The sequence below is a fragment of the Bubalus kerabau genome, chromosome 13 (assembly GCF_029407905.1).
Source record: "Bubalus kerabau isolate K-KA32 ecotype Philippines breed swamp buffalo chromosome 13, PCC_UOA_SB_1v2, whole genome shotgun sequence".
Lineage (NCBI taxonomy): Eukaryota > Metazoa > Chordata > Mammalia > Artiodactyla > Bovidae > Bubalus > Bubalus kerabau.
This window is the reverse complement of record NC_073636.1, coordinates 33307526-33328037: the sequence shown is the minus strand read 5'-3', so window position 1 is coordinate 33328037 and position 20512 is coordinate 33307526. Positions and strand designations below refer to the sequence as shown.

General features: G+C 41.3%; 1 protein-coding gene across 6 annotated transcripts in view; it reads right to left on the bottom strand.

Annotated features, from left to right (window-relative positions):
* Nucleotides 1-20512, bottom strand: part of CACNB2 (calcium voltage-gated channel auxiliary subunit beta 2) — a 428799-nt gene that overhangs the window by 27424 nt on the left and 380863 nt on the right. For all 6 annotated transcript variants that reach the window (XM_055543950.1, XM_055543956.1, XM_055543954.1 and 3 more), the window contains 6 exons: nucleotides 20328-20450; nucleotides 17808-17944; nucleotides 14721-14797; nucleotides 8148-8281; nucleotides 4405-4485; nucleotides 3886-3944 (listed from right to left, as the gene is read on the bottom strand). In XM_055543950.1, coding sequence (XP_055399925.1) covers nucleotides 3886-3944; nucleotides 4405-4485; nucleotides 8148-8281; nucleotides 14721-14797; nucleotides 17808-17944; nucleotides 20328-20450 — 611 coding nt within the window. The remainder of the gene's footprint in view (nucleotides 1-3885; nucleotides 3945-4404; nucleotides 4486-8147; nucleotides 8282-14720; nucleotides 14798-17807; nucleotides 17945-20327; nucleotides 20451-20512) is intronic.

Genomic DNA, 20512 nt, shown 5'->3' with positions numbered 1-20512 from the left:
TGCTGCACATCTAAGTACATTTTCCACATGACAAAGTGATGTAATGTTTCCCAGCATTGATTTCCAGTAAGACTCCTTAGCACAGGGTTCACCACGGACCCCTCCCTACAGAATTCAGTACACATGTCAAATGCTTCTGTGAGAAGACCTGACATTTTCAGAATCGCTGGAGAGGACAATTGAATTCATCACTGATGGTGGCTTTTCTTTCTTGCCCCCAATGTCCTTGTTAATTTACCTGTCATTGTCCTACTAAGTGAATAGGAAGATTGCTTTGTTCACGGGGTGACACGGTTGTTTAGGGTGGATCTGACTGAAATGGGCTTGTCCAGTGCACATAAGAGAAAGGACAATGACTCATCATCTCTTCTCTGACATGACACACTTAAGGCTATTTTAGCAATGAAGGTCTTGATTCTGACAACTCTCCAGGGCATCAACACATGAACCTAACTGGATTTTAGAACAAAAAATAATTCCTATCAAGAATCTTTTTATCCCCAATCCTTCCTTTCATATTTTCTCAGCCTCTTGGGCTTTACATTTTTTTTAAAAAAATATATACTTTGTTGAGTTTTCCCTGGTGATCCAGTGGTTAAGACTTCACCGTTTCAATGCAGGGGATGTGGGTTCGATCCCTGATCAGGGAACTGGGATCCCACATGCTGTGTGGCATGGCCAAAAAAAGTATTTTGCTTAATAGATAACACAGGAGTGATTAATTTTCCCCTCCTATAACTGCATATCTATTTAGGATTAGCCACACTCATACTTGTTATGAATTTCCACCCTCTATGGCTGTCTGGCCGACCAGAAGCAGACAGTGTGTGATTTACTAACTCTGGATGTCTTGCCTTGAGTGAAAGAGTTAACGTTTTGCATGACTTTTTTTTGAAATTCTGCTTTACAGACCCTATTCCTTCCTCTGAAAGTGAAAGTGAAAGTTGCTCATTCGTGTCCAACTCTTTTCAACCCCATGGACTATATAGTCCATGGAATTCTCTGGGCCAGAATACTGGAGTGGGTAGCCGTTCCCTTCTCCAGGGGATCTTCCCAACCCAGGGATCAAACCCAGGTCTCCCACATTGTAGGCAGATTCTTTACCAGCTGTGCCACAAAGAAAGCCCAAGAATACTGGAGTGGGGAGCCTATTGCTTCTCCAGTGTATCTTCCTGACCCAGGAATTGAACCAGGGTCTGCTGCTTGCAGGTGGATTCTTTACCGACTGAGCTAACAGGGAAGCCCCTTCTTTCCTCTGAGGATTTTTAATTGGTGATCACAGGCCTATAGTGGTGAATTCCAGTTTTAAGAGTTCAGAGGAACCATGGCAGGTCCATTCATAAAGCCACATGGCAACTACTTTGGGCCAGAAACAGAAGACTGATACAACACTGAAAATACTGTCTTTGTTTCTTAAATGAAATCAATCTGGATGGCTAACACTGTAGAACATGGGTCCATGATGCACCCTGTAGCTGGAGTCTATCTTCCAAGTTCAAAACTTAACTCAGGTTGAAATAGAGGTCAGGGAACCCATCTCATTCCCCCATCTTTGGCATTTAGAAAAGAGTAGTGGGTTAACTCAGTCAGAGAGAGTGAAGTGCCTGGTCTAGCAGAATTTTCTGGGTAAGTAGGTTCATGTAGACAATTCTAAATGGTGATAAATGACAAAGTCAAGAACACAGAAGTGAAAGCTACATGGGCCCAATTAGAGGTTGGACCAGAGCCTAGACCAAGCTGAAGGCCCAAACATCAAGCTGTGATTCCCAGCATGAAATAAATTATATTTTATAAAGCCATGCAAAGCAAAACTATCTACTGAGGAACATCTGATTAGGAAGACTCTGATTCTAAAGTCTTTGTTTTCTTAATTTTGGCTGTGCTGGGTCTTCATTGTGGGGCACAGGCTTCTTTTTGAGTGTGGCATGCAGGCTTAGTTGCCTCGTGGCATGTAGGATCTTAGTTCCCTGACCAGGGACTGAACCTGCGTCCCTTGCACTGAAAGGATGATTCTTAACCACTGAACCACCAGGGAAGTCTCGTGAAGGCTTTTTTGAAACACAGATTCTAGTTTTCATTTTCTGTCTCTTTCAGTACTTTGCTTTCAGTTCCACTACTATTCCAGTAGTCATGTATGGATGTGAGAGTTGGACTATAAAGAAGGCTGAGCTCTGAAGAATTGATGCTTTCCAACTGTGGTGCTAGAGAAGACTTGAGAATTCCTTAAACAGCAAGAAGATCAAACCAGTCAATCCTAAAGGAAATCAATCCAGGATATTCATTGGAAGGACTGATGCTATAGCTGAAGCTTCAATACTTTGGCCACCTGATGCAAAAACTGACTCATTGGAAAAGACCCTGATGCTGGGAAAGACTGAGGGCAGGAGGAGAAGGGGGCAGCAGAGGATGAGATGGTTGGATGGCATCACTGACTCAATGGACATGAGCTTGAGCAAACTCTGGTGGTTGATGAAGGACAAGGAAGTCTGGTGTGCTACAGTCCATGGGGTCACAAAGGGTCAGAAAAGACTTTGCAACGGAATTGAACTAACAATATCCTGCTATAAAAGCTCCCCTCTTTGCCCTGCCTCCCCTACTGATTCTGGCTGTGGAATAGATCTTGGTCCTTGTCTTTGAAGAAACAGTTCAACAAAGAGACAAAATTTATTGGAAGCACAGTATGTATGGAAAGCCCATGGGGGAACCTGGAGTAAGCTTGCACAATAGAAGGTTGCTTATTGGGGCAGTTTTCCAGGTTGTCTCTGGCTAATCATCTCGCTTGTGCCCAACTCTGGTCTTTCAAAGGGCAGCAGGATGCCAGCTTCAGGTGTTCAGCCTGGAGCCTATCTAACTCCTACCTCATGACCAGAAGTCAATATAAACATGAAACAGTCATGAAAGCTGGTGTGTTCAAGGAAGAAAGTGAGAGATTTAAAAGAACAGTGAAATCTACAGATTCCATTTACTGCACTTGTATTGCCAGAGAGGAAAAGGAAAGGAATGTGGAGAAGAGAGGCACCCAGTGTGTCTCATGAAAAATACAGAAATACACCCTAGCTCTGTCTGCTCCCAGGTTCCCAATAACCTATGCTTAGTTTACATTTGGAAGCTTCCAATTTAGATTCCAATCCTATCTTTGATGCTTCCGAAGTTGGCTGAAACGTTACTATGGTGCCTACTGGTTATTTGATTCAAGGCTGCCATTCAATACACCCCCAGTAAACTCTATGAAGCCAAGGCCCTTGTCTGATTTTGCTCCTCACAATGCCTGGCTCAGCAGAGAAGGGGAAGGCCTGTGACAGCTGTGTGGGTGGAGATGGGGAATGGGATCCAGCACCAGGTAGAGGGTTGGCCATCGCTCACAGTAACAGGAGAAAAGGCAGAACATTCAGGCAAATAAGCAAGGGGGATGGGTGTGCGGCTGGTGGGAACACCTGGATAGTCTCCTCTGCTTGCTTCGTTTGCTCAAAGCAACAGGAAGCCAGTTCACCAGGAAGCTCGAGAGGAGAAGGGTTTGATGAGAAAGGAGATTCTGTGAAAGCCTTTTAGAAGAGTAGAAAAGTAGATGGAAGAGGCACACAGAACATGACTCCTGGGCAGCACTGAGGGCCAGCTCGTCGTGAATTCAGGGGGAGACTCGTCAGCAGGGGTGTGACCAAATTCAGCTACAGACGCAGGTGTAGGAACGGAGAGCTGAGGTTGTGTGGAGTAAGTATGATAAATATGTACTGAATCAGATCGAACTGAATGGAACTTACATCCTGTCACCACAGAGGCTTGAGAAGCCAGTGTTCTCTTAGGATCCACCCGCCTGTCCCACCCAGCTTTCAGTTTCATCATCTTTAAGGAAAAGATCCACAAAACCCAGAATTCTGAAATACTCACCGCCCTTCGAATCTGTGTTTTAAAAAATCGAACAGTGCTTTTTGCATCATATCTGTGACCTGCAATTGAGCAAGCAATAAGACATGAAAAAAACATTACTAATTATGATAAAACAGTCTTATTCCTATTAATGTTAAAAATCCAGCCTTCCCATTGGGAAAAAGTAGCATGTGAGGGTCGCTCCCTTTTTCTGTGGCTGAGCTTTGATGTATTAACAATGAAAAAAGACAAAGTTCCCCAAACTCACTCTTGGAGGGACTAACAACATTGCAAGGGGCCTCCATCATTCTCCATTTGACACTCTCTCCCCAGACTGAGTCAACTGTGGCATGCATACAACTCCAAGGCAACAGCCAAGGAAACAAAACAGAACAGAACTGCAGCAATGCACCCGGTGGCTTGAAAACAACGTGCTTTGCTGCCACCAGCTTTTTTCCCAGTTCAAGAGTCAGGAGAGGGAGGTGTGCAAGATCAGGTCAGCATGCAAGGTCAAGGATGCGCCAGAGGGCAGCTACCTACCTCATACCCCTTCAGAGAGGGGCCCACCAGGACCACAGGTCGCATAGAAGGGACCACATCATACGGAGGGGTGTGCTCTGTCTGCAGAGAGAGGAGACGCCTTCAGATGGTTAAAAGGCAGAGGGAACTCAAATATATAAGGCACAAACTGTTCTTTCTCAACTCTGTGATACCAGGCACTAACTTCCGAGACACTGCTATTCTTTTTGCACTGGCTTCTTTTTCTAAATAAACCCAACCCAAGACTGGGTGGTTTTATTTCCTTCATGTTTCAAAGTGACTGAGTTGTCTACAGTTTTCTGGCTCTCCTCAAATGCTCCTGATGTTCCTAATGCAGGAGGGGCTGCTTTTGAAAAACTAGTTAGAACAGACAAAAACATGCCTCATGCAGGAGAGGTGCTTTTAAAAGCTTGACTGGAGGTTAATACTGCTTTTCAGATGCATTTGAGTTTTCCCAAGAGTGGAATGATCAGACCTCATGTGGTTAATGACAAAGAAAAGAAAGGTCTTTGGGTCTTAGATGTTGGTCTTACCTGGATAAAACCTTGGTCTTTTGTGACCAAATACTCGACAGTTTCTATTTTGCTGTGAGAGTTTGGAGGAGCCTGCATGCTTGTTTCAGTAAATGGAATCATGATCACTCTTCACAGCTAATGGATTTATATGTTTAGATTTTTGGTTTCTATCCTTTGGAACTTAAACACTTACAATGTCAGGTTTATGGGTCTTGGAGGGAAGCTGCTTCTGATGCGTTAAAATGCCCGAGCAGGCCTCCATGGCCTCACAAGTCTCACTGTCCTCCTGCAGTTCTCATGTGCTTCTCAAGAACTGGTTAGGAGGTGTTGCTGTTACATAACTAACTCATTCCCTCCCACAAGAATTTCTTTCTTTTTTAGAAGAGCAGGGGGAGGACCTAACTTTGTAGCCATTTCTAAAACTTGCAACAATTTTCAGCTCTTCTGCTTCTAATACCGTAATGACAAGAAAGATTTTCCCCCAAATTAGATAACTTATTTGTTTAAAGATCTTAAAATTGGCTATTTTAATAGAAGAAAATGTTAAAGTGACTGGGGAAAAAAATGACTTCTTTAATGTAGAAGACAGAACTATGGCCTAAGACACAGATAGACAAATCACGCTGGCAGGAGTCTTCCTGCACTGAGGAGTGTCTGAAAAATACATATATGTTAAGAATCACCCAGACCAAAAGAAAAATCTTCTCTGAACTACTGGAAGAATTTAGTCAATGTATTGCAAGTGTGAATGCCATTTTTGCATCAGGCTGTCGTTCAAGAACACATTACTGTTGCTTAAGATGGCCCTTTACCAACTTTCTGACTTGGATCGAATTTACTTTGCTTGGGGCATGGCGAGGGGATGAAAAAGCATTTCAAATTCAAAAGTTTCCACTGGATTTTTGCCCATTGTCATGGACAATAAAGACATGACTGTGACTGTGCTGTCTCAAAGCTTTCTCTAGTGCTCAGAATGAATTTTAATAGATACAATCAAGGTAGAATACATTTTTAAACAGAAAAACAAACCAACCAACCAACAAACCCAAGACAAACAATACAGCGACAGCACAAATGCCACACAAGCATCACTCTGAAAGCAAAACCTAAAACATGGAAACAATCTTACTGCTTCTCAGGTTGGTTTTTTTTTTTTTTGGTTTTGAAAAGTCTGTATTGAAGCTGACCACATCATTAATAACATAAGAAGAATGAATACCAGTGCCGAAGGCATCATAAGCATATTCATGAGATTATGACATGAAATTAATCCAGCAAAATTATTCAGTTATTGCATTTATACCACCTGGGATCAGATGGAAAATATTTAGAAGCCAAGTCCTTATAACTATGCGGTCTAAGAATACCTTTTCCATCATTATAATTAGGAATATCAGTTGCATGCATTTTAGCTTCCAAGAAATTTTATTTCAAGTCTTTAAATATTCAGTGGCCCAGGATTAGATGGGTCTTGGGTTCCTATGATTTGTGACTGCCAACTATTAATAGCAATGCTGCTAATCAATCAGCTTCTTCATCAGTAGGGTAGCTACAGAAATTACCTTATTTGATGGAATATTGGAACTTTATACCCTATGAATCAGGACACCATCCTTTTTTATCTATCCTCTCCTGCTAAGTGTAATTTGTTGAAATTATTTAGTGGAAGAATTACAATAAACATTTTTCATGTTTTGGAATTTAGGAGTCCGCAAACTTCAGAAAAACCTATCAATAAACACGGTTTTCATTCATGTTCCTGTAGGGTAAAGCTCGGAGCAGCTGAGCAATGCTGAATTTTTAGGTTTCTGCTGCTCTGAACCCTGTTAAGTCACCTGGCTCTAAGTTTTAGCGGCGACAAGAAGAAAGGACCGAGAAATGGACCCACTGTCGTGGATGGATAGTTGGCTGTGGCTTTCGGTGGTCACACAAAAATCCAGGGTTTTAATTTTTGCTTGGAGTATCTCGGTCTTCCACAATGAAAGCAAACACAGTTTATTTTTTAAAACAAAACAAAACATAGTTCAGCATCTGACACCTCACTGATGACTCAGTTCCTCCACAGGGCAGAATCCTACTGTACAGAAGAGAAGGGCTCAGGGTGTGGAGAGCTGGAGGCAGAGGAGGTTCGACTCCATGCCCACGTATGTCGTGAGAGGTTGTGCTGGACTTGCTGACATTAGAAAGAATGACTCTAAAGACAGCACAGCACAACAGGCGGTGGACAGTGGTATATAAAAGAAAGAAAGGAGTGGGGATTGTGGACGGGGAGATTATCCTTAAAAAATAATGCTTCAGAGCTACAAAATGTGCTTGGAAGAAACAGATTTTGGAGTCAAGAGAGCTCAGCAGTACCCTAGCTTCCAGTCAGGGAACCAAGAGGATCACTGGGTAGCATCTTGGTTGGCCAGTGGCAAAGGCTCTACGCATAGCCACCGTGTCACCGTCCGATGGGTGGGATGCTGAGATCTGAGTGACGGAGGAGGCAAGAACATGGGGAGAGGATTTATATATGACAATAGGAAGAACTCACAGTAAACCGCCAAAACAAGCCTGCAGTTTTCCACTGGTCTTGTTCATCTGCAGATTTTGCACCTAGTGGATTAGAAGTTTAAATAACTGACTAAATTAAAAATTGAAGAATTGAAAAAAAAAATTTTTTTTTTTAGTACAAGCTATGTATCTGGATATCATAAATCAGAATCTAATAATGGTTTTTCATATGCTTGATTATCAGTTAAATTTCTGGAGGAAAGAAAGTGATAGAGACAGAAGCATGCACGAGAGAGGTGCATTACAAATGGAGTCTTCAGCATTGGACGTTCTTAGAATGTTGGAACGAATGCCCTTGGTGGTAGCTGTTATTCCATCAAAAAGGCTAGGTACTGTAATGGTGCTTCCACAGGTCACTCACTGAATTTAGCTGGTCTGAATGGACTCAATTAGCTGCTTGATACATTCTTTTCTTAGGACAGAAATGATCGTGTTGAATGTTAACTGTGGGACTGAATGCTAATGATGCCAGGGGCAGGATAAACACAGCTTATGTCAATGTGAACTTACCGATTTCTGCTTCTGCTTAGCTACAGCAGCATGGAAAAGAAACAAAGAATAACAAAGCATGCATGTTATTGGCTTTATCAAGGACGCAGACAGTCCACAGGACTAGAAATGTGACGCAGTGCAGTTGAGCGCGTGGACAGACGCAAGCTTGGAAGTTCATGTTACCTTCTTAAAGAAGGGCATTCTTTTCTCTTTGGAGTGGGGTGACGTTACACTGTTTGCACTGGGTTTAGGGGAGCGGTGGTTTGCTGGAATATCATTGTCTTCTGCATCTAAGCCAGTAGCATCTATGTCTATAGCTATATACAGACAAACAATTCAAAAATCATCAGGTAGACGGGAGAGGAAAAATTGGTTATCAAAAAAATAAAATGAAAAGCAAACAAAACTAATCACAGTCAAAGATCTATCACACAGCGCTAAGCACAGTCAACAAAGTAAAGTTTCAAGGTCAAACACATAAAGAATGTTATCAAATTAAAGATCCTCTCATAATATCTGTGTGCTTGGATACATTGGTTTCATGCTCAATCTATAAGATTTTGTTTTTTAGAGAAACAAGTTTTTTAATTTGTAGTTTCAAATATAATATTGATATTTTCCAAATCAGCTGTCAGGACAGAAAACCTTCAATTCTTCCCATAGCTTAAACCAGCTTTCAGATAATCAGCAACCTTGATCACTTTATGCTTCCAATTTCTTCTTGAGCTTGGTTGAACATAAGGGCAGTGTGAAATGGTTCACTGAAATTATAAAAGGCATGTGAGGGACAGAGAGAACAGAAAATCCTAAATCCAGTGACATAAAGAAGTTATACACAAGACAAATGACTCCAGAGGGTCCCAGGATGGACCAGATGGAAATGATTTCACCATGATCTGGGCAATCTTGAGGTAGGTCTGATGGAAAACTAATTAGAAGCCACTGGATGTGATGACCTCCAAATGAGTCTTATACAATGGCCTAAATAGCCTCCTGATGATTTTATATAAATTCACTGGATTTACATGAGAGGCAGCAGCAGAAGGGCAGTAAAACCCAAGGGATTATACCACTGATCTCCTCATCTGGAGAATGAGGGGTTTAGGTCTGTGGTTTGACATGCTTTTACCTTTTAAACTCCTTGGCTCTGAAAACAGAGCACTGAAAAATTAACATCTTCAATGAAAAAGATTCATCATCTCCTTATGAGGTTTATACAATGCATCCACATGCAATCACTACAGAATTTGATCCATGGTAGAAACCAGAGCTGGAAAGTATTTGCATAATCAACGGCAACTCTCTTATTTCTCAAGACTGAAAAGATAAATTCTCAGAGTTGAAGGGACTTGTTTTTGGCAAAAGCTCAGTATCTACTTCTGCCTCTGTGGCGCTATATGCTCCACCAGGCTGCCTCTCCAGCTGAGATCCTGCAACGATCCTGGTGCTCTCATCCAGTTCCCTAAGCTTCCCGAGTGGGGTCATGTCCTCAAGAGTCAGGATTCAGGAAGACATTATGGAGTTGAGCCCACTGGAAAATTATTCTGTCCTTTGGATGGGATCAAGTAGAAGAAGAAAAGAAGAAATCAACTTGTCCCAGGAAAACCTCATATTATGTATGTCACTCTCTCTTTTCATGTCATTCTCTTAATATAAACCACAGTCCATTCAGATTTAAGGACCAAATTACTCTTGTGAAAGGACAGACAGCTTGGTGTTTCAACACCGTAGCTTCCATGCCCTGTGAAACACTGGCTGCCCTGGCTCACGACAGGCGCCGTGAACCTTTCCAAATGACCGGAGATCATCCAAAAGCCGTCACGTTATTTTTCAATGTTGAAGTTATTATGGATGTTAGATGATTCACTCAGCCTTTCAAAAATGAGCTGTCTTGTTGAATTGTTCCTCTTTATTTGATTAGGTCGAAATACTGGGATGGAGCAAACACCTGGCAGTTAGCACAGTGTTGCAAATACCAGCTCTTGCGTGCATGAAGCTGAGGTCGGGTGCTCTTTCTCCATGAGTCACAATGGTCTGCATTAGTTCCTGGTAGGTAGTTAGATATGCCCAGTAAATATGTCTTTCTCTTTATCCCATCTGTGCTTTTGGATAAGCTCTAGGATCAGCATGTGTTGTACAACAGAAACATTATGAAACATGCCCAGTGATTTGAACTAATGCTGACGTGTATACCACCCAATGAGGCTCTTCCTTGAATCTCAGTTTAGGGAGCATGTTATTCGTGTCTTCCTGCATAAGATGGAGAGGATGTGGGTCAGGTTTTCATTAGTCCCACAGTACAGTGGTCTCCCGCATTTGGGGACCAGGAACCAGTTTTGTGGAAGATAATTTTTCCATGGACCTGGTCGGGGGAATGGTCTGGGGATAATTCAAGGGCACTGCATTTATTGTGCACTTTATTTCTATTTTGTGGTAATCTCAAGATATTATGTCTTGACTTTAGGGGTTAGGGTTCACACTCCTATGAGAATCTAATGCCGCTGCTGATCTAACAGGTGGAGCTCAGGTTGTAACGTGAGTGACAGGAAGTAGCTGTAAATACAGATGAAGCTTCGCTGGCTAGCCTGCCGCTCACCTCCTGCAGTACAGCCCAGTTCCTAACTGACTAGGAATCCCTGCTATAGTACGTCTTAATCCAAATCAAGGGCTTCTCAGGTGGCTCAGTGGTAAAGAATCCACTTGCCAATGCAGGAGACACAGGTTCCATCCCTGGGTCAGGAAGATCCAGAGAAGGATCTTCCTTCCTGGAGAAGGAAATGGCAACCCGCTCTAGTGTTCTTGCCTGGGAAATCCCATGGATGGAGAAATCTGATGGGCTACAGTCCATGAGGTCACAAGAGAGTCTGACACAACTTAGCAACTAAACAACAACCACCCAAATCAGTTTCCCTTTTGGTGGTCAATTCCAATATGCTCTACCTTTCTAATCTGTTATTGGACTTATAAAGACTACATTCAAGGGACAGTACCCTTGACAGTCTCTCTGAAATTAAGGATACTCAGTGGTCTTTCAGAGTTGACAGGACCTTGGGATGGTAAAGTTCAGGAACTGAATTTTATGATTGGTCCTTTGGGTTTTTTATTTAAAGGAAGAGTGACAATGCATAAAAAGTTGAGCTGAGCCATAGACCAGATGTTTGGCTACACCCACCCACACATCCGCCCCCCTCCCCACACCCCCACCCCCACCCCCACCCCCACACATCCTGAGTCAGGTTTGCAATTTACCTGCATTTGGACATAAGGGCTCAAAATCCCACACTGAAGACTTCACAGTTTTCTAGTCCTGACTTTGGTTAACTTAGATCTAAAAGCATCTACATTTGTCCTGAGACACAGAATTCTAAATCATTTGGCTACTTTCAAAACACATTCAAGAAATTTACTAAAACTTGAGAAGCATGTTTGACTCTTTAAATGAGTCTATATACTTTAATAGGCTCAGATGGTTCTTATTCTGAGAGGTGTGAGATGCTCCTTTTACATTTCATGCTTGCATCAGCATACCTTGGCAAACATTAGTATTTACTTGGGAAAACTGTCTCCTTTAAAAGTGGTTTATTTTTGTCCTCTTCATGAGCATGCTTTAGTTTTAAAAATTATTTTGCTTTTGGCAGAGAGCCGTGGAAATGTTTTTTGAACTCTAAATTCAAATGTAATCTTAGACAGTTGGGTCGAGTTGAGTGATGTGCTAGGGTTGCACACACATGTAGGTATAAAGTATGCTTTGTGCAACCAGCTACTACCTCGTTCCCCAGGGGTGAGGTGGAAATTTTTTACTTTTTCTTTTTACGTTCATTTGTTTTCGGCTGTGCTGGATCTTTGTTGCTGTGGCCTGGGTTTCCTCTAGTTGTGGAGTGCAGGGGCTGCTCTCTAGCTGTGGTGTGCAGGCTTCTCACTGTGGTGGCCTCTCTTGCCGTGGAGCACGGGCTCTCGGTGCATGGGCTCCCGGAGTTGCGGCTTGCAGGCTCCGTAGTTATGGTGCGTGTGCTTAGTAGACCCGGAGCATGTGGGATCTTCCCAGACCCGGGATCAAATCCACGTCCCCTGCATTGGCAGGTGGATTCTTAACCACCGGACCACCACAGAAGTCTGAGGTGGAAATTTTTCCTTTCCCAAATCCTGGAGACCCTCCAATTATATTTACTTGGGGCAAGTGCTTCTATTCTTTGGTCTTATAATGGGTAAGCTTACTTGTAGACAGGGCCTTGGGAAACAAAAAATGATGATTAATCATTGGAGGCCAATCCACATTTGATAGGTTCAACAGGTTTCCCTGGAACCTCTCTATAGAAGATTGGGGGAACTGCTCTGTAGAATTTTCTTAGGTTTTCCTATTAGGTAAATTGTAGTATTGATACAAAAACACAGCCGGAGCCTAAGGTACTTATTAGGGCTTCACTGGTGGCTCACGGGTAGAGAATCCACCTGCCAATGGGGGAGATGCAGGAGACATGGGTTCAATCTCTGGGTCGGGAAGATCCAACTGAGAAGGAAACGGCAACCTGCTCCGGTATTCTTGCCTGGGAAATCCCATGGACAGAGAGGCCTGGAAGGTTACATTCCATGGGGTCGCAAAGAGTCAGACACGACTTGAGAGACTGAGCACTCACATGCCTACAATGTATCTATTACATATTTTGTAGGTGGTTAATATTTCTAGTTCACTTAGTCACAGGGTGGTTTGCACTTGGTATTCAAAAAAATGATTCCAAATTATAAAACTGTCTCTGTATAAAACTTGGGTGAAGTTAAAAATCTCTTTCTTTTCTTTACACTGTTTTTTTTTTTTAACCAAATAAAAATGTCAGCACTTGCACATTGTAAGGTGATGATGATGAAGAGATTGTTTTTCAAAAATTATCCATGTCTTAAAGAATATAATTTGTACTTTTCTCTTTTTAAAATTGAAGTATAGTTGATTTAACATATCATGTTAATTTCTCCCATGTAGCAAAGTGATTCCATAATACATTCTTTTTTATATTCTTTTCCATTATGGGTTCTCACAGGATATTGAATAAAAAGTCATCTTTATTATATGAAACTCTTAATTGAACTTGATGTTCAGGAATGACTAACGGGCATGGCAGTATTCTCCAGTTTTCCTGCCTGGAGAATCTCATGGACAGAGTTCATAGGATTGCAAAGAGTTGGACATGACTGAAGCAACTTAACACATACGCACATAACATCCAGCTACAGAAATGAAATGTTACTTTCGAAACACACTCACTTATTCTTCAAAATGCATGTTGTTAGCTCTCATTATATTGCCAAGATGATGAGAAGGCTACATTTCAATTAAAGGAAACAGAAAACTTCTGGGCTGACAGAAGTGGGGCTGCCAATCTGAGGGCAGGGATGCTGTTTAACACAAGGAACTGGCATTTTCCTATTTCAGGACCTAGTGACAGTTCTCAGGAGTCTCTGAGACAGTTTTGAAGACACAGAGGAAGAGAATAAGGTTTTCACTATAATCACTGCAACTCCACCCATTTGAGGGGTAGAGAGAAGCTTCCTTTCCATTGGGCACTCAGGGACTATCTAATCACCACCAATCAGGGGAAGACAACCTCACATCATACCTAAAGGGCTCTGATGTTTCATTTCAAACATACTATTTTACTTAACTTAGAATTATAGCTAGCTGTAAGTACTCGACTTTGGAAATCAATATACATTCTAAAACAATTGATTTCTTATTGTGCTCAGACTTTGCTCACTTAACAAATCCTCCAGTTTTAACTAAGAAGCTGGGATGGGTCTATGAAAGCTGCCAACATCGGGGAACAAGGTACAATCATCAGTAACAAGGGGGACCCTTAAGACCTGGCAGTCACGGTGCAATTATACTGTTCCTTCATTTCTCCACAGGGGCAGAATTCTCTGTCTTTGACCTCTTCCCACTTCTAGCTTCCTAGAAATCACCCAAAGGCTCCACTGGCCCATCCTTACCATCTTCCTCTGACTCTCAATTGCATCTCTTAGCAAACTAAGACTCCGATCATAAATTTTCACCTAATTCAACCCATTTGTCTCCTGTTGATACAGAACTCCAAGTTCAACACAGAATGGTAGAGTTGCCAGGCTGAGCAAATACAAATTCAGTTAATGAATTGCAGATAGACAAGGAATCATTTTTCAAGTATGTCTTGAACAATACTGACTTATACTAAAATAATCAGAAATTCACATTCTTCTTCAGGGCTTTGGGAAGAAAACAGTCATTACTCTTCCTGGAAGCGTTTCCATCTTTTGTTCAGTGTCTCTGTACGTCTTCTCCATGTTCCACGGAGCTTCCTGGGTAGAGTTCACGTCAGACCCATCAATCCATCATCACTTCATCCTTCTTTCTTCACTTTTCTAAACTTTTTAATCCTTCTCTTTTAATTTAACACTAGGGCCAACACCTCCCATGGCACTCTGATTGATGGTGAATGTTCATTCATCTACAGACCATGACAGTGTACCAGGGACCACCGTGTAGAGGGGACTAGAAAGTTAAATCTGCTCATCATCTTCTAAACCGTGAACACACTGACACCATGTCTGGGTTTTTTTTCAAAGGCAGAAAGTTGCCCATGTTGTTCCTAATGCCATTCTCATTTCTGCTCCCTCTGAACATCTTGAGGGTTAACGAGTGACTTGGTCTATGGAAACTCACACAACTAGGTAAGACGGAGAAAAGCATGAAATGCAGTATGCACTGTTCAGCACTTACTACCTACTTACCAGATGATGGAGGTGTAGATTTTCTGGAACTAGGTACTATGTCACCCAAACTGGATGATGAATTTCCTCCTGATTTACTGGAGTAAAGCAAAAGTTTATATTACAACTGACACTTATTTCAGAGATGAAGACATTTGTACTGCTCAATAAACATGATTACTCATTATGTTTTTATTGAACTTTAAATCTGCCTTGCCTCCAAGGAGGCAAAGAGTAATTTCCCAGTGGGTTCCTGAAGTGCTTGAAACATCTGTGTCAAGGTCTCTTGTTTCAGATTCAAGGCTTAATTTGAAAAGGCCCTGAGAGACTGAGGAAAACTAGGGTGCCTGCTGCACCCATCAAACTCTGCCAGGATCGCAAATAGATTAAGAGCAAAGATTTCCTTTGTTTCTCATTTTCAAGACTCTCGGAAGCAATGCATAGAGCCCGCAGGCTAACACCCAAACTTGTTTCTTTTTCATTGGGTTCCTGCTCCTTTTTCTTGTACACCAGAAGCAGCTTGCTTCTTTTTTGTGTACCAAGATGTACAGTACTCAAGTGTTCATGAGCAATCTATTAAAAAAAAAACAAAACCCAACAACACAGCAATAATAAAATTTGCCAACCTCTAAAACAGTGGTCCTCAACCTTTTTGGCATCAAGGACCAGTTTTGTGGAAGACAATTTTTCCAAGGAACAGAGGGTGTGGATTGGTTTTGGATAATTCAAGTGTGTTACATTTACTGAGTTCTTTGAGCAGGAGGTGGAGCTCAGGAGGTAATTCAAGTGATGGGGAGTGGCTGTAAACATAGGTGAAATTTTACTTGTGTGCAGCTCACCTTCTGCTATGGGACCTGGCTCCTGACTGGCCAGGGACTGGTACTGGTTCATGGCTTGGGGGTTGGGGATCCCTTCTCTAAAAGATACTTGAGAGAGCATGACAGTGTTCCATGATTTAACTCTCAGAGTATACCTTGAACATTTCTCAAACATGGCTAACATGGAGGGTTCAACTTGGCTCATTTAGGAATGATCTGAACTTCAGAACTACCAAATTCTGAAGTTTGATCTGAGACATGCTTTAGTGTCTTAAAAGCTTTGGAGTTAATATAAGATCAGTGGCATTGATGTTTTTACCAGTGATCTGCATGCAAAATGATACACTTCATGACCCCCTCACAGAGGTGGATGGAAAGGAATATTTTAAAAGAGTGACATGGAATGTCAGCAAGACAATCTTATGGCCAAACGTTTATTATCATTGCCAAGCCCAGGTCTAGTGGACATAATCTGCTACAGTGTCTATGTATCCAAGGGTGAGATTTTGTAAATATTTATATATGTTTAATATTTTATGAATATTCAGAAGAAAATATAAATTCCACTAAAATACCAGTGACAGGCTGAATTTTGTTGCTACCATCCTGGCATTTTAATGTGTAAAAAAGACAAACATCAAAAGCTTTAAGCAACCACCAGAAGGCCTCTGTGGCTTTTTAAGGTTCTTAAAAGATACGCTAGCATGTTTAACAAGGACACCAGACACCATGTAAAAGTAGTAAAAAAGTGGTATTTAGAGAAGCCATTTTTGGCAGTTATTTAAAAATACCCATTAGCAAGACCAAAACATTTTCTTCCAGAAGTTTTTTTTCCCCCTAAACTATTAAGTCTTTGAATTTATTTTACATTTCTTTGAATTTTCATAACAAAGTATTATTTGAGTTGTGTAAAACTGTGACAAACAGTGCAAAGAGTCAAAATGTTCAGAATGCAAATTTGCCCTTCACGTTTAATTCCATAAAAATGTCATGTTCTTGAGCCAGGCTCCAATTCTACTGCTTTTGATTTCTGCTGATTTTTTTTTTTCACCTACAAATCTGAGTTTTATAATACTGCTGAATTCTAGCTATGCCCTCAAAACAAAAAGTATATTTAAAATGTTTGGAGACAAATGTAAAAACCTCTGAATAGGAAAACAAGAAAACAATATTTTCACCTACTTAGGCAAAAAAAGAGAAAAAAAAAAAAAATACTAGTGAATGAAGATGGATGTTCCAAACCACAAAGCATCTTATATTTGACCTGTGTGTAGGCACTCAAAAAAAATTCTTGCTGACACTAAAATATGGTCTTTGACAAAGGATTTTTTGTCCTCATAGAAACAGATAATACATAAACTTCAGGAAACAAAAGCTTAGTGATTTGCATTAAAGAAAAGACTTGCCTATATCATATCCTCTCACTGGAAGAAGCATATCGTGTTCCTGTACTTGTCTGCAAGGGGGTCATTTTCACCTTTACTCCATATTCGAGGAGCCCTTCTAATGATTCTTGTGAGGGGCAAACAGCCTTAGGACTCCTAGGAAAAAAGACCATTTGGCCCCAGCTTATTACATAACTCATCTAATTGCTATCTGCAAGGACAATTTTAACTGCTTTCTTACCGAGTTTCTCTTTAAGTGTTAAGCAGTGGGTAGAACTGAAAATTGAGTTTCTTAAGTGAAAGTGAAACTCAGAGACCACAAGAGCTGGTCCTTGCTGGTCTCTGAGACTGTCATTTCAAAAACATCTTCCTACCATGCCAGGCAGCTCCGGATACTGGGATTAGTCACCACGATTGCTTGATGCCAGAGTATTTTCAGCAAGATTAGGGCTTCAGAATTTCCTCTGCACTAAAGCCTGAATTTAATACTCTATGACCTTAGCTCTTTTCTTTTCTTCATGGTAACACTTAATTTGATTCTCTCTTGAAGAGGATGAAAATGAGAGGCTGGGTGATGTTTTTAAAATACAGGATTTGTAATGCTCTCAGTAAACTGTATCACCAGTCTGAACTAAAAGAGCCCAAGAGTAATAAAATACTAGTGAATGGAGATGGATGTTCCAAACCACAAAGCATCTTCTATTTGACTTGTTTGTGGGCGCTCAAAAGAAATTCTTGGTGATACTAAAATATGGTCATTGACAATGGATTTCGCATCATTATAGAAACGAATACAATGTAAGTTTTCTAACACAAAATAAAGATTGGAGATTACAGCAACCAACGGTTCATGAATGATTGTACAGTCTGAACTCTGACACGAACACTTGATGTTTGTCTCCTACCTGGAGTAGAATTTCCCTTGCTTGGCTCTCTGTTCATGCTGTAGCCTCATGTTTTCTAGCTTGACTGGACTTGGAATGAATCCGATTTCACAGCCTTCTTTAACCAATCGCCCTATCCACCAGTCATTGTTAAATTTCTAAACAGAAAATCAAAATTGTTCAGATCAGCGCACAGAAGTTAAATGAATCTTCACATCCTTTATCTTCCCGGTTAACATTTTTCAGGGGAGAGAAGTATTATGACAATTACAGAGAACTCTGCCTCAAATATCACAAGTCAAGAAAACCTGTAGGTTCAGGTGTTGAGTATGCTAAAAATGAAGTATTTTCAGGATGCTCAACAATCCGTCTCTGGCTTGACTCTGCCTTCACTTTCCTCACCGTGAGATTTTCTGAATTCCATTGCAGCTGCTGGCACCACGAGGAGGGTAAGCTCTTCCTATTCAAAGATTAACAGCTCTTCCTGACAAGAGACCATTAGGAACTACGGAATGCTACAGAATGTCTTCCTCTTGTATAATCAGAGTAGTTAGAAGTATTATGAGTGAAAAATACTGACATTCACCTGAAATATCTGATGTCAGAGCAAATTGTATCTTTGTTGCAAACAGGTTTATAATGACCACAATCTGGTGTTCACAAATGATTTCTCGACTTATGTGAATGTTGGTAATTTCTCTCTTGTGTCTGGAATATTTATCCTATACCTTTAGGATCTGGTTTGATGTCCCTCAAATGAATAGTATTTTTCAAGCCCATTCTTGAACATTTCTGTCAACTACAAACTGGCACTGGCACTTGCCATCTGCCTCTGCAAGGATTAAATCATGTGCTGTTGCAGCCACTGACCTTCAACACTCCCTGAAAGGAGTTCAGGGTGGAGGACAGAAATGAGGCACTCTGTGCTTTGAAAAAACTGGCAGAACAGGTCTTCAGAGAGATATTTTCAGGAGCTGATTTTATGAGCCTAATCTTACATCTCCTCATATCTAGGAAAGCACTAAAGCTCTTCCTGATGATAACTGCTCCTCATGACCAGCAGAAACCTTCTGCAAAAATACGTGCTTAATTGCATGTACTCCTCCTTCACCAAAAGCACATAGATACTGGCCTTCTCCCCTGCCTCTTTGGAGCAGTTTCTCAGAGCTATCCAAGGTGCTGTCTCCTGGGCTACAGTCCTCATTTTGGCCCAAACAAAACTTAATTCGTAACTCTTATGTTGTGCTTTTTTTTTTCTTTTTTAAAGTCAGCATTTCAAAGAAGAAAATCCATTCTGTTTTTCTTTTCTTTCTCTAAGGATCAGCCCTTGGGATGGGAGCCTGGATTCACCTAACTTTCTGTTGTAAAGTGAAAGTTAAGGCTTGTTGTACTTCTGAGAATTTTTTCTGTTTTTCCTTCCTAGCCAAGGGACTTCCTTCCCTGGTGGCTCAGATGGTAAAGAATCTGCCTGCGATGCAGGAGACCCAGGTTCAATCCCTGGGTTGGGAAGATCCCCCGGAGAAGGGAATGGCTACCCACTCCAGTATTCCTGCCTGGAGAATCCCATGAACAGAAGAGCCTGGTGGGCTACAGTCCAATGGGGTCACAAACAGTCAGATACGACTGAGCGACTGACACTTAAACTTTTAATTTTTCCTAGCTGAATAGAAATAACACTCTTTTGAAAAGTTAAAGAAATGGTAGGCTCTATATTCTCTAGGCTCTTTCAGTGGCAGTCATCACCTCTTTCACTCATAGCCTTTAGTGCCTGAGCAGTTACATTGACAAATGCTCCCTAGGACACACTGTTCCCTAGATGGAAGTGTTCCAATGGTAAATTCCTACAGGTTCAAGAAAGTCTCACGCTCACAGCCTGAGAACATTATGGAGGGGAAATCTCTGGCAGAGCGGGCTTTGATAAATGTTGACTCAAAATAAACCTTAATTAAGAGTGAATTTTTTCCAATTTACAGACTGAGTCATTGTTAACAGAAAGTGGAGGCTTTTGGCATGGTGGAAAAGGGATGTTCCTGATATCTATTTCTTGTCTCATTGGCTCTAATTCCATCCATTTCTCCTTCCCCTATAGCATTTCACCACCAAAGAAGGAGAAAGTGCACCAGCGGCCTGAGTTTAGACCTTGTTAGCACAGAGAAGAGACCGTGAATTCTAGATACTATTATTAAACTCTCCCCAGATGCTTAAACTTGGGACATGAGCGGCAAATGACACATGGTCAAGGTTAAACATTAAAAGAAAAAGTACAGGTTAAGTATAAAAAAAGGATCATCTACTCCAGTGGTTCTCGATTTCTGGGTCACAGAGCCCAGGGGAGCCTTGAGGTTATTCCAAGAAGCCTGTGACTTTTTTCTTCTTTAAAAAGATTATATTTATTTTGGAAAAGGTTGAGAGGCACTGATTTCATGTGTATGTTATATAATCACGGCTGTACACGTGCTATTTCATAGTAATGAGAAGAAGTGATATTTCAAGGTAAAAAAAAAAAATCATGCAGCTAGAAATTGCAGTTACTCTCCTTACTTCCTTAACATGCAGAAAATCTTTTGCTTCAAATGAGATGGCCATGCCTGGCACGGGAACATCGTCTTCGTGGGCTGCACTGTAGCTGACATTTGTCCGAACTGCAAATGCAACGGGCTTTGTCTAAAATGGAAAAGGGGGAAAAAATAAAAAAAGAAACAAGTGTTCCTTCTCTTCCCCCCTCA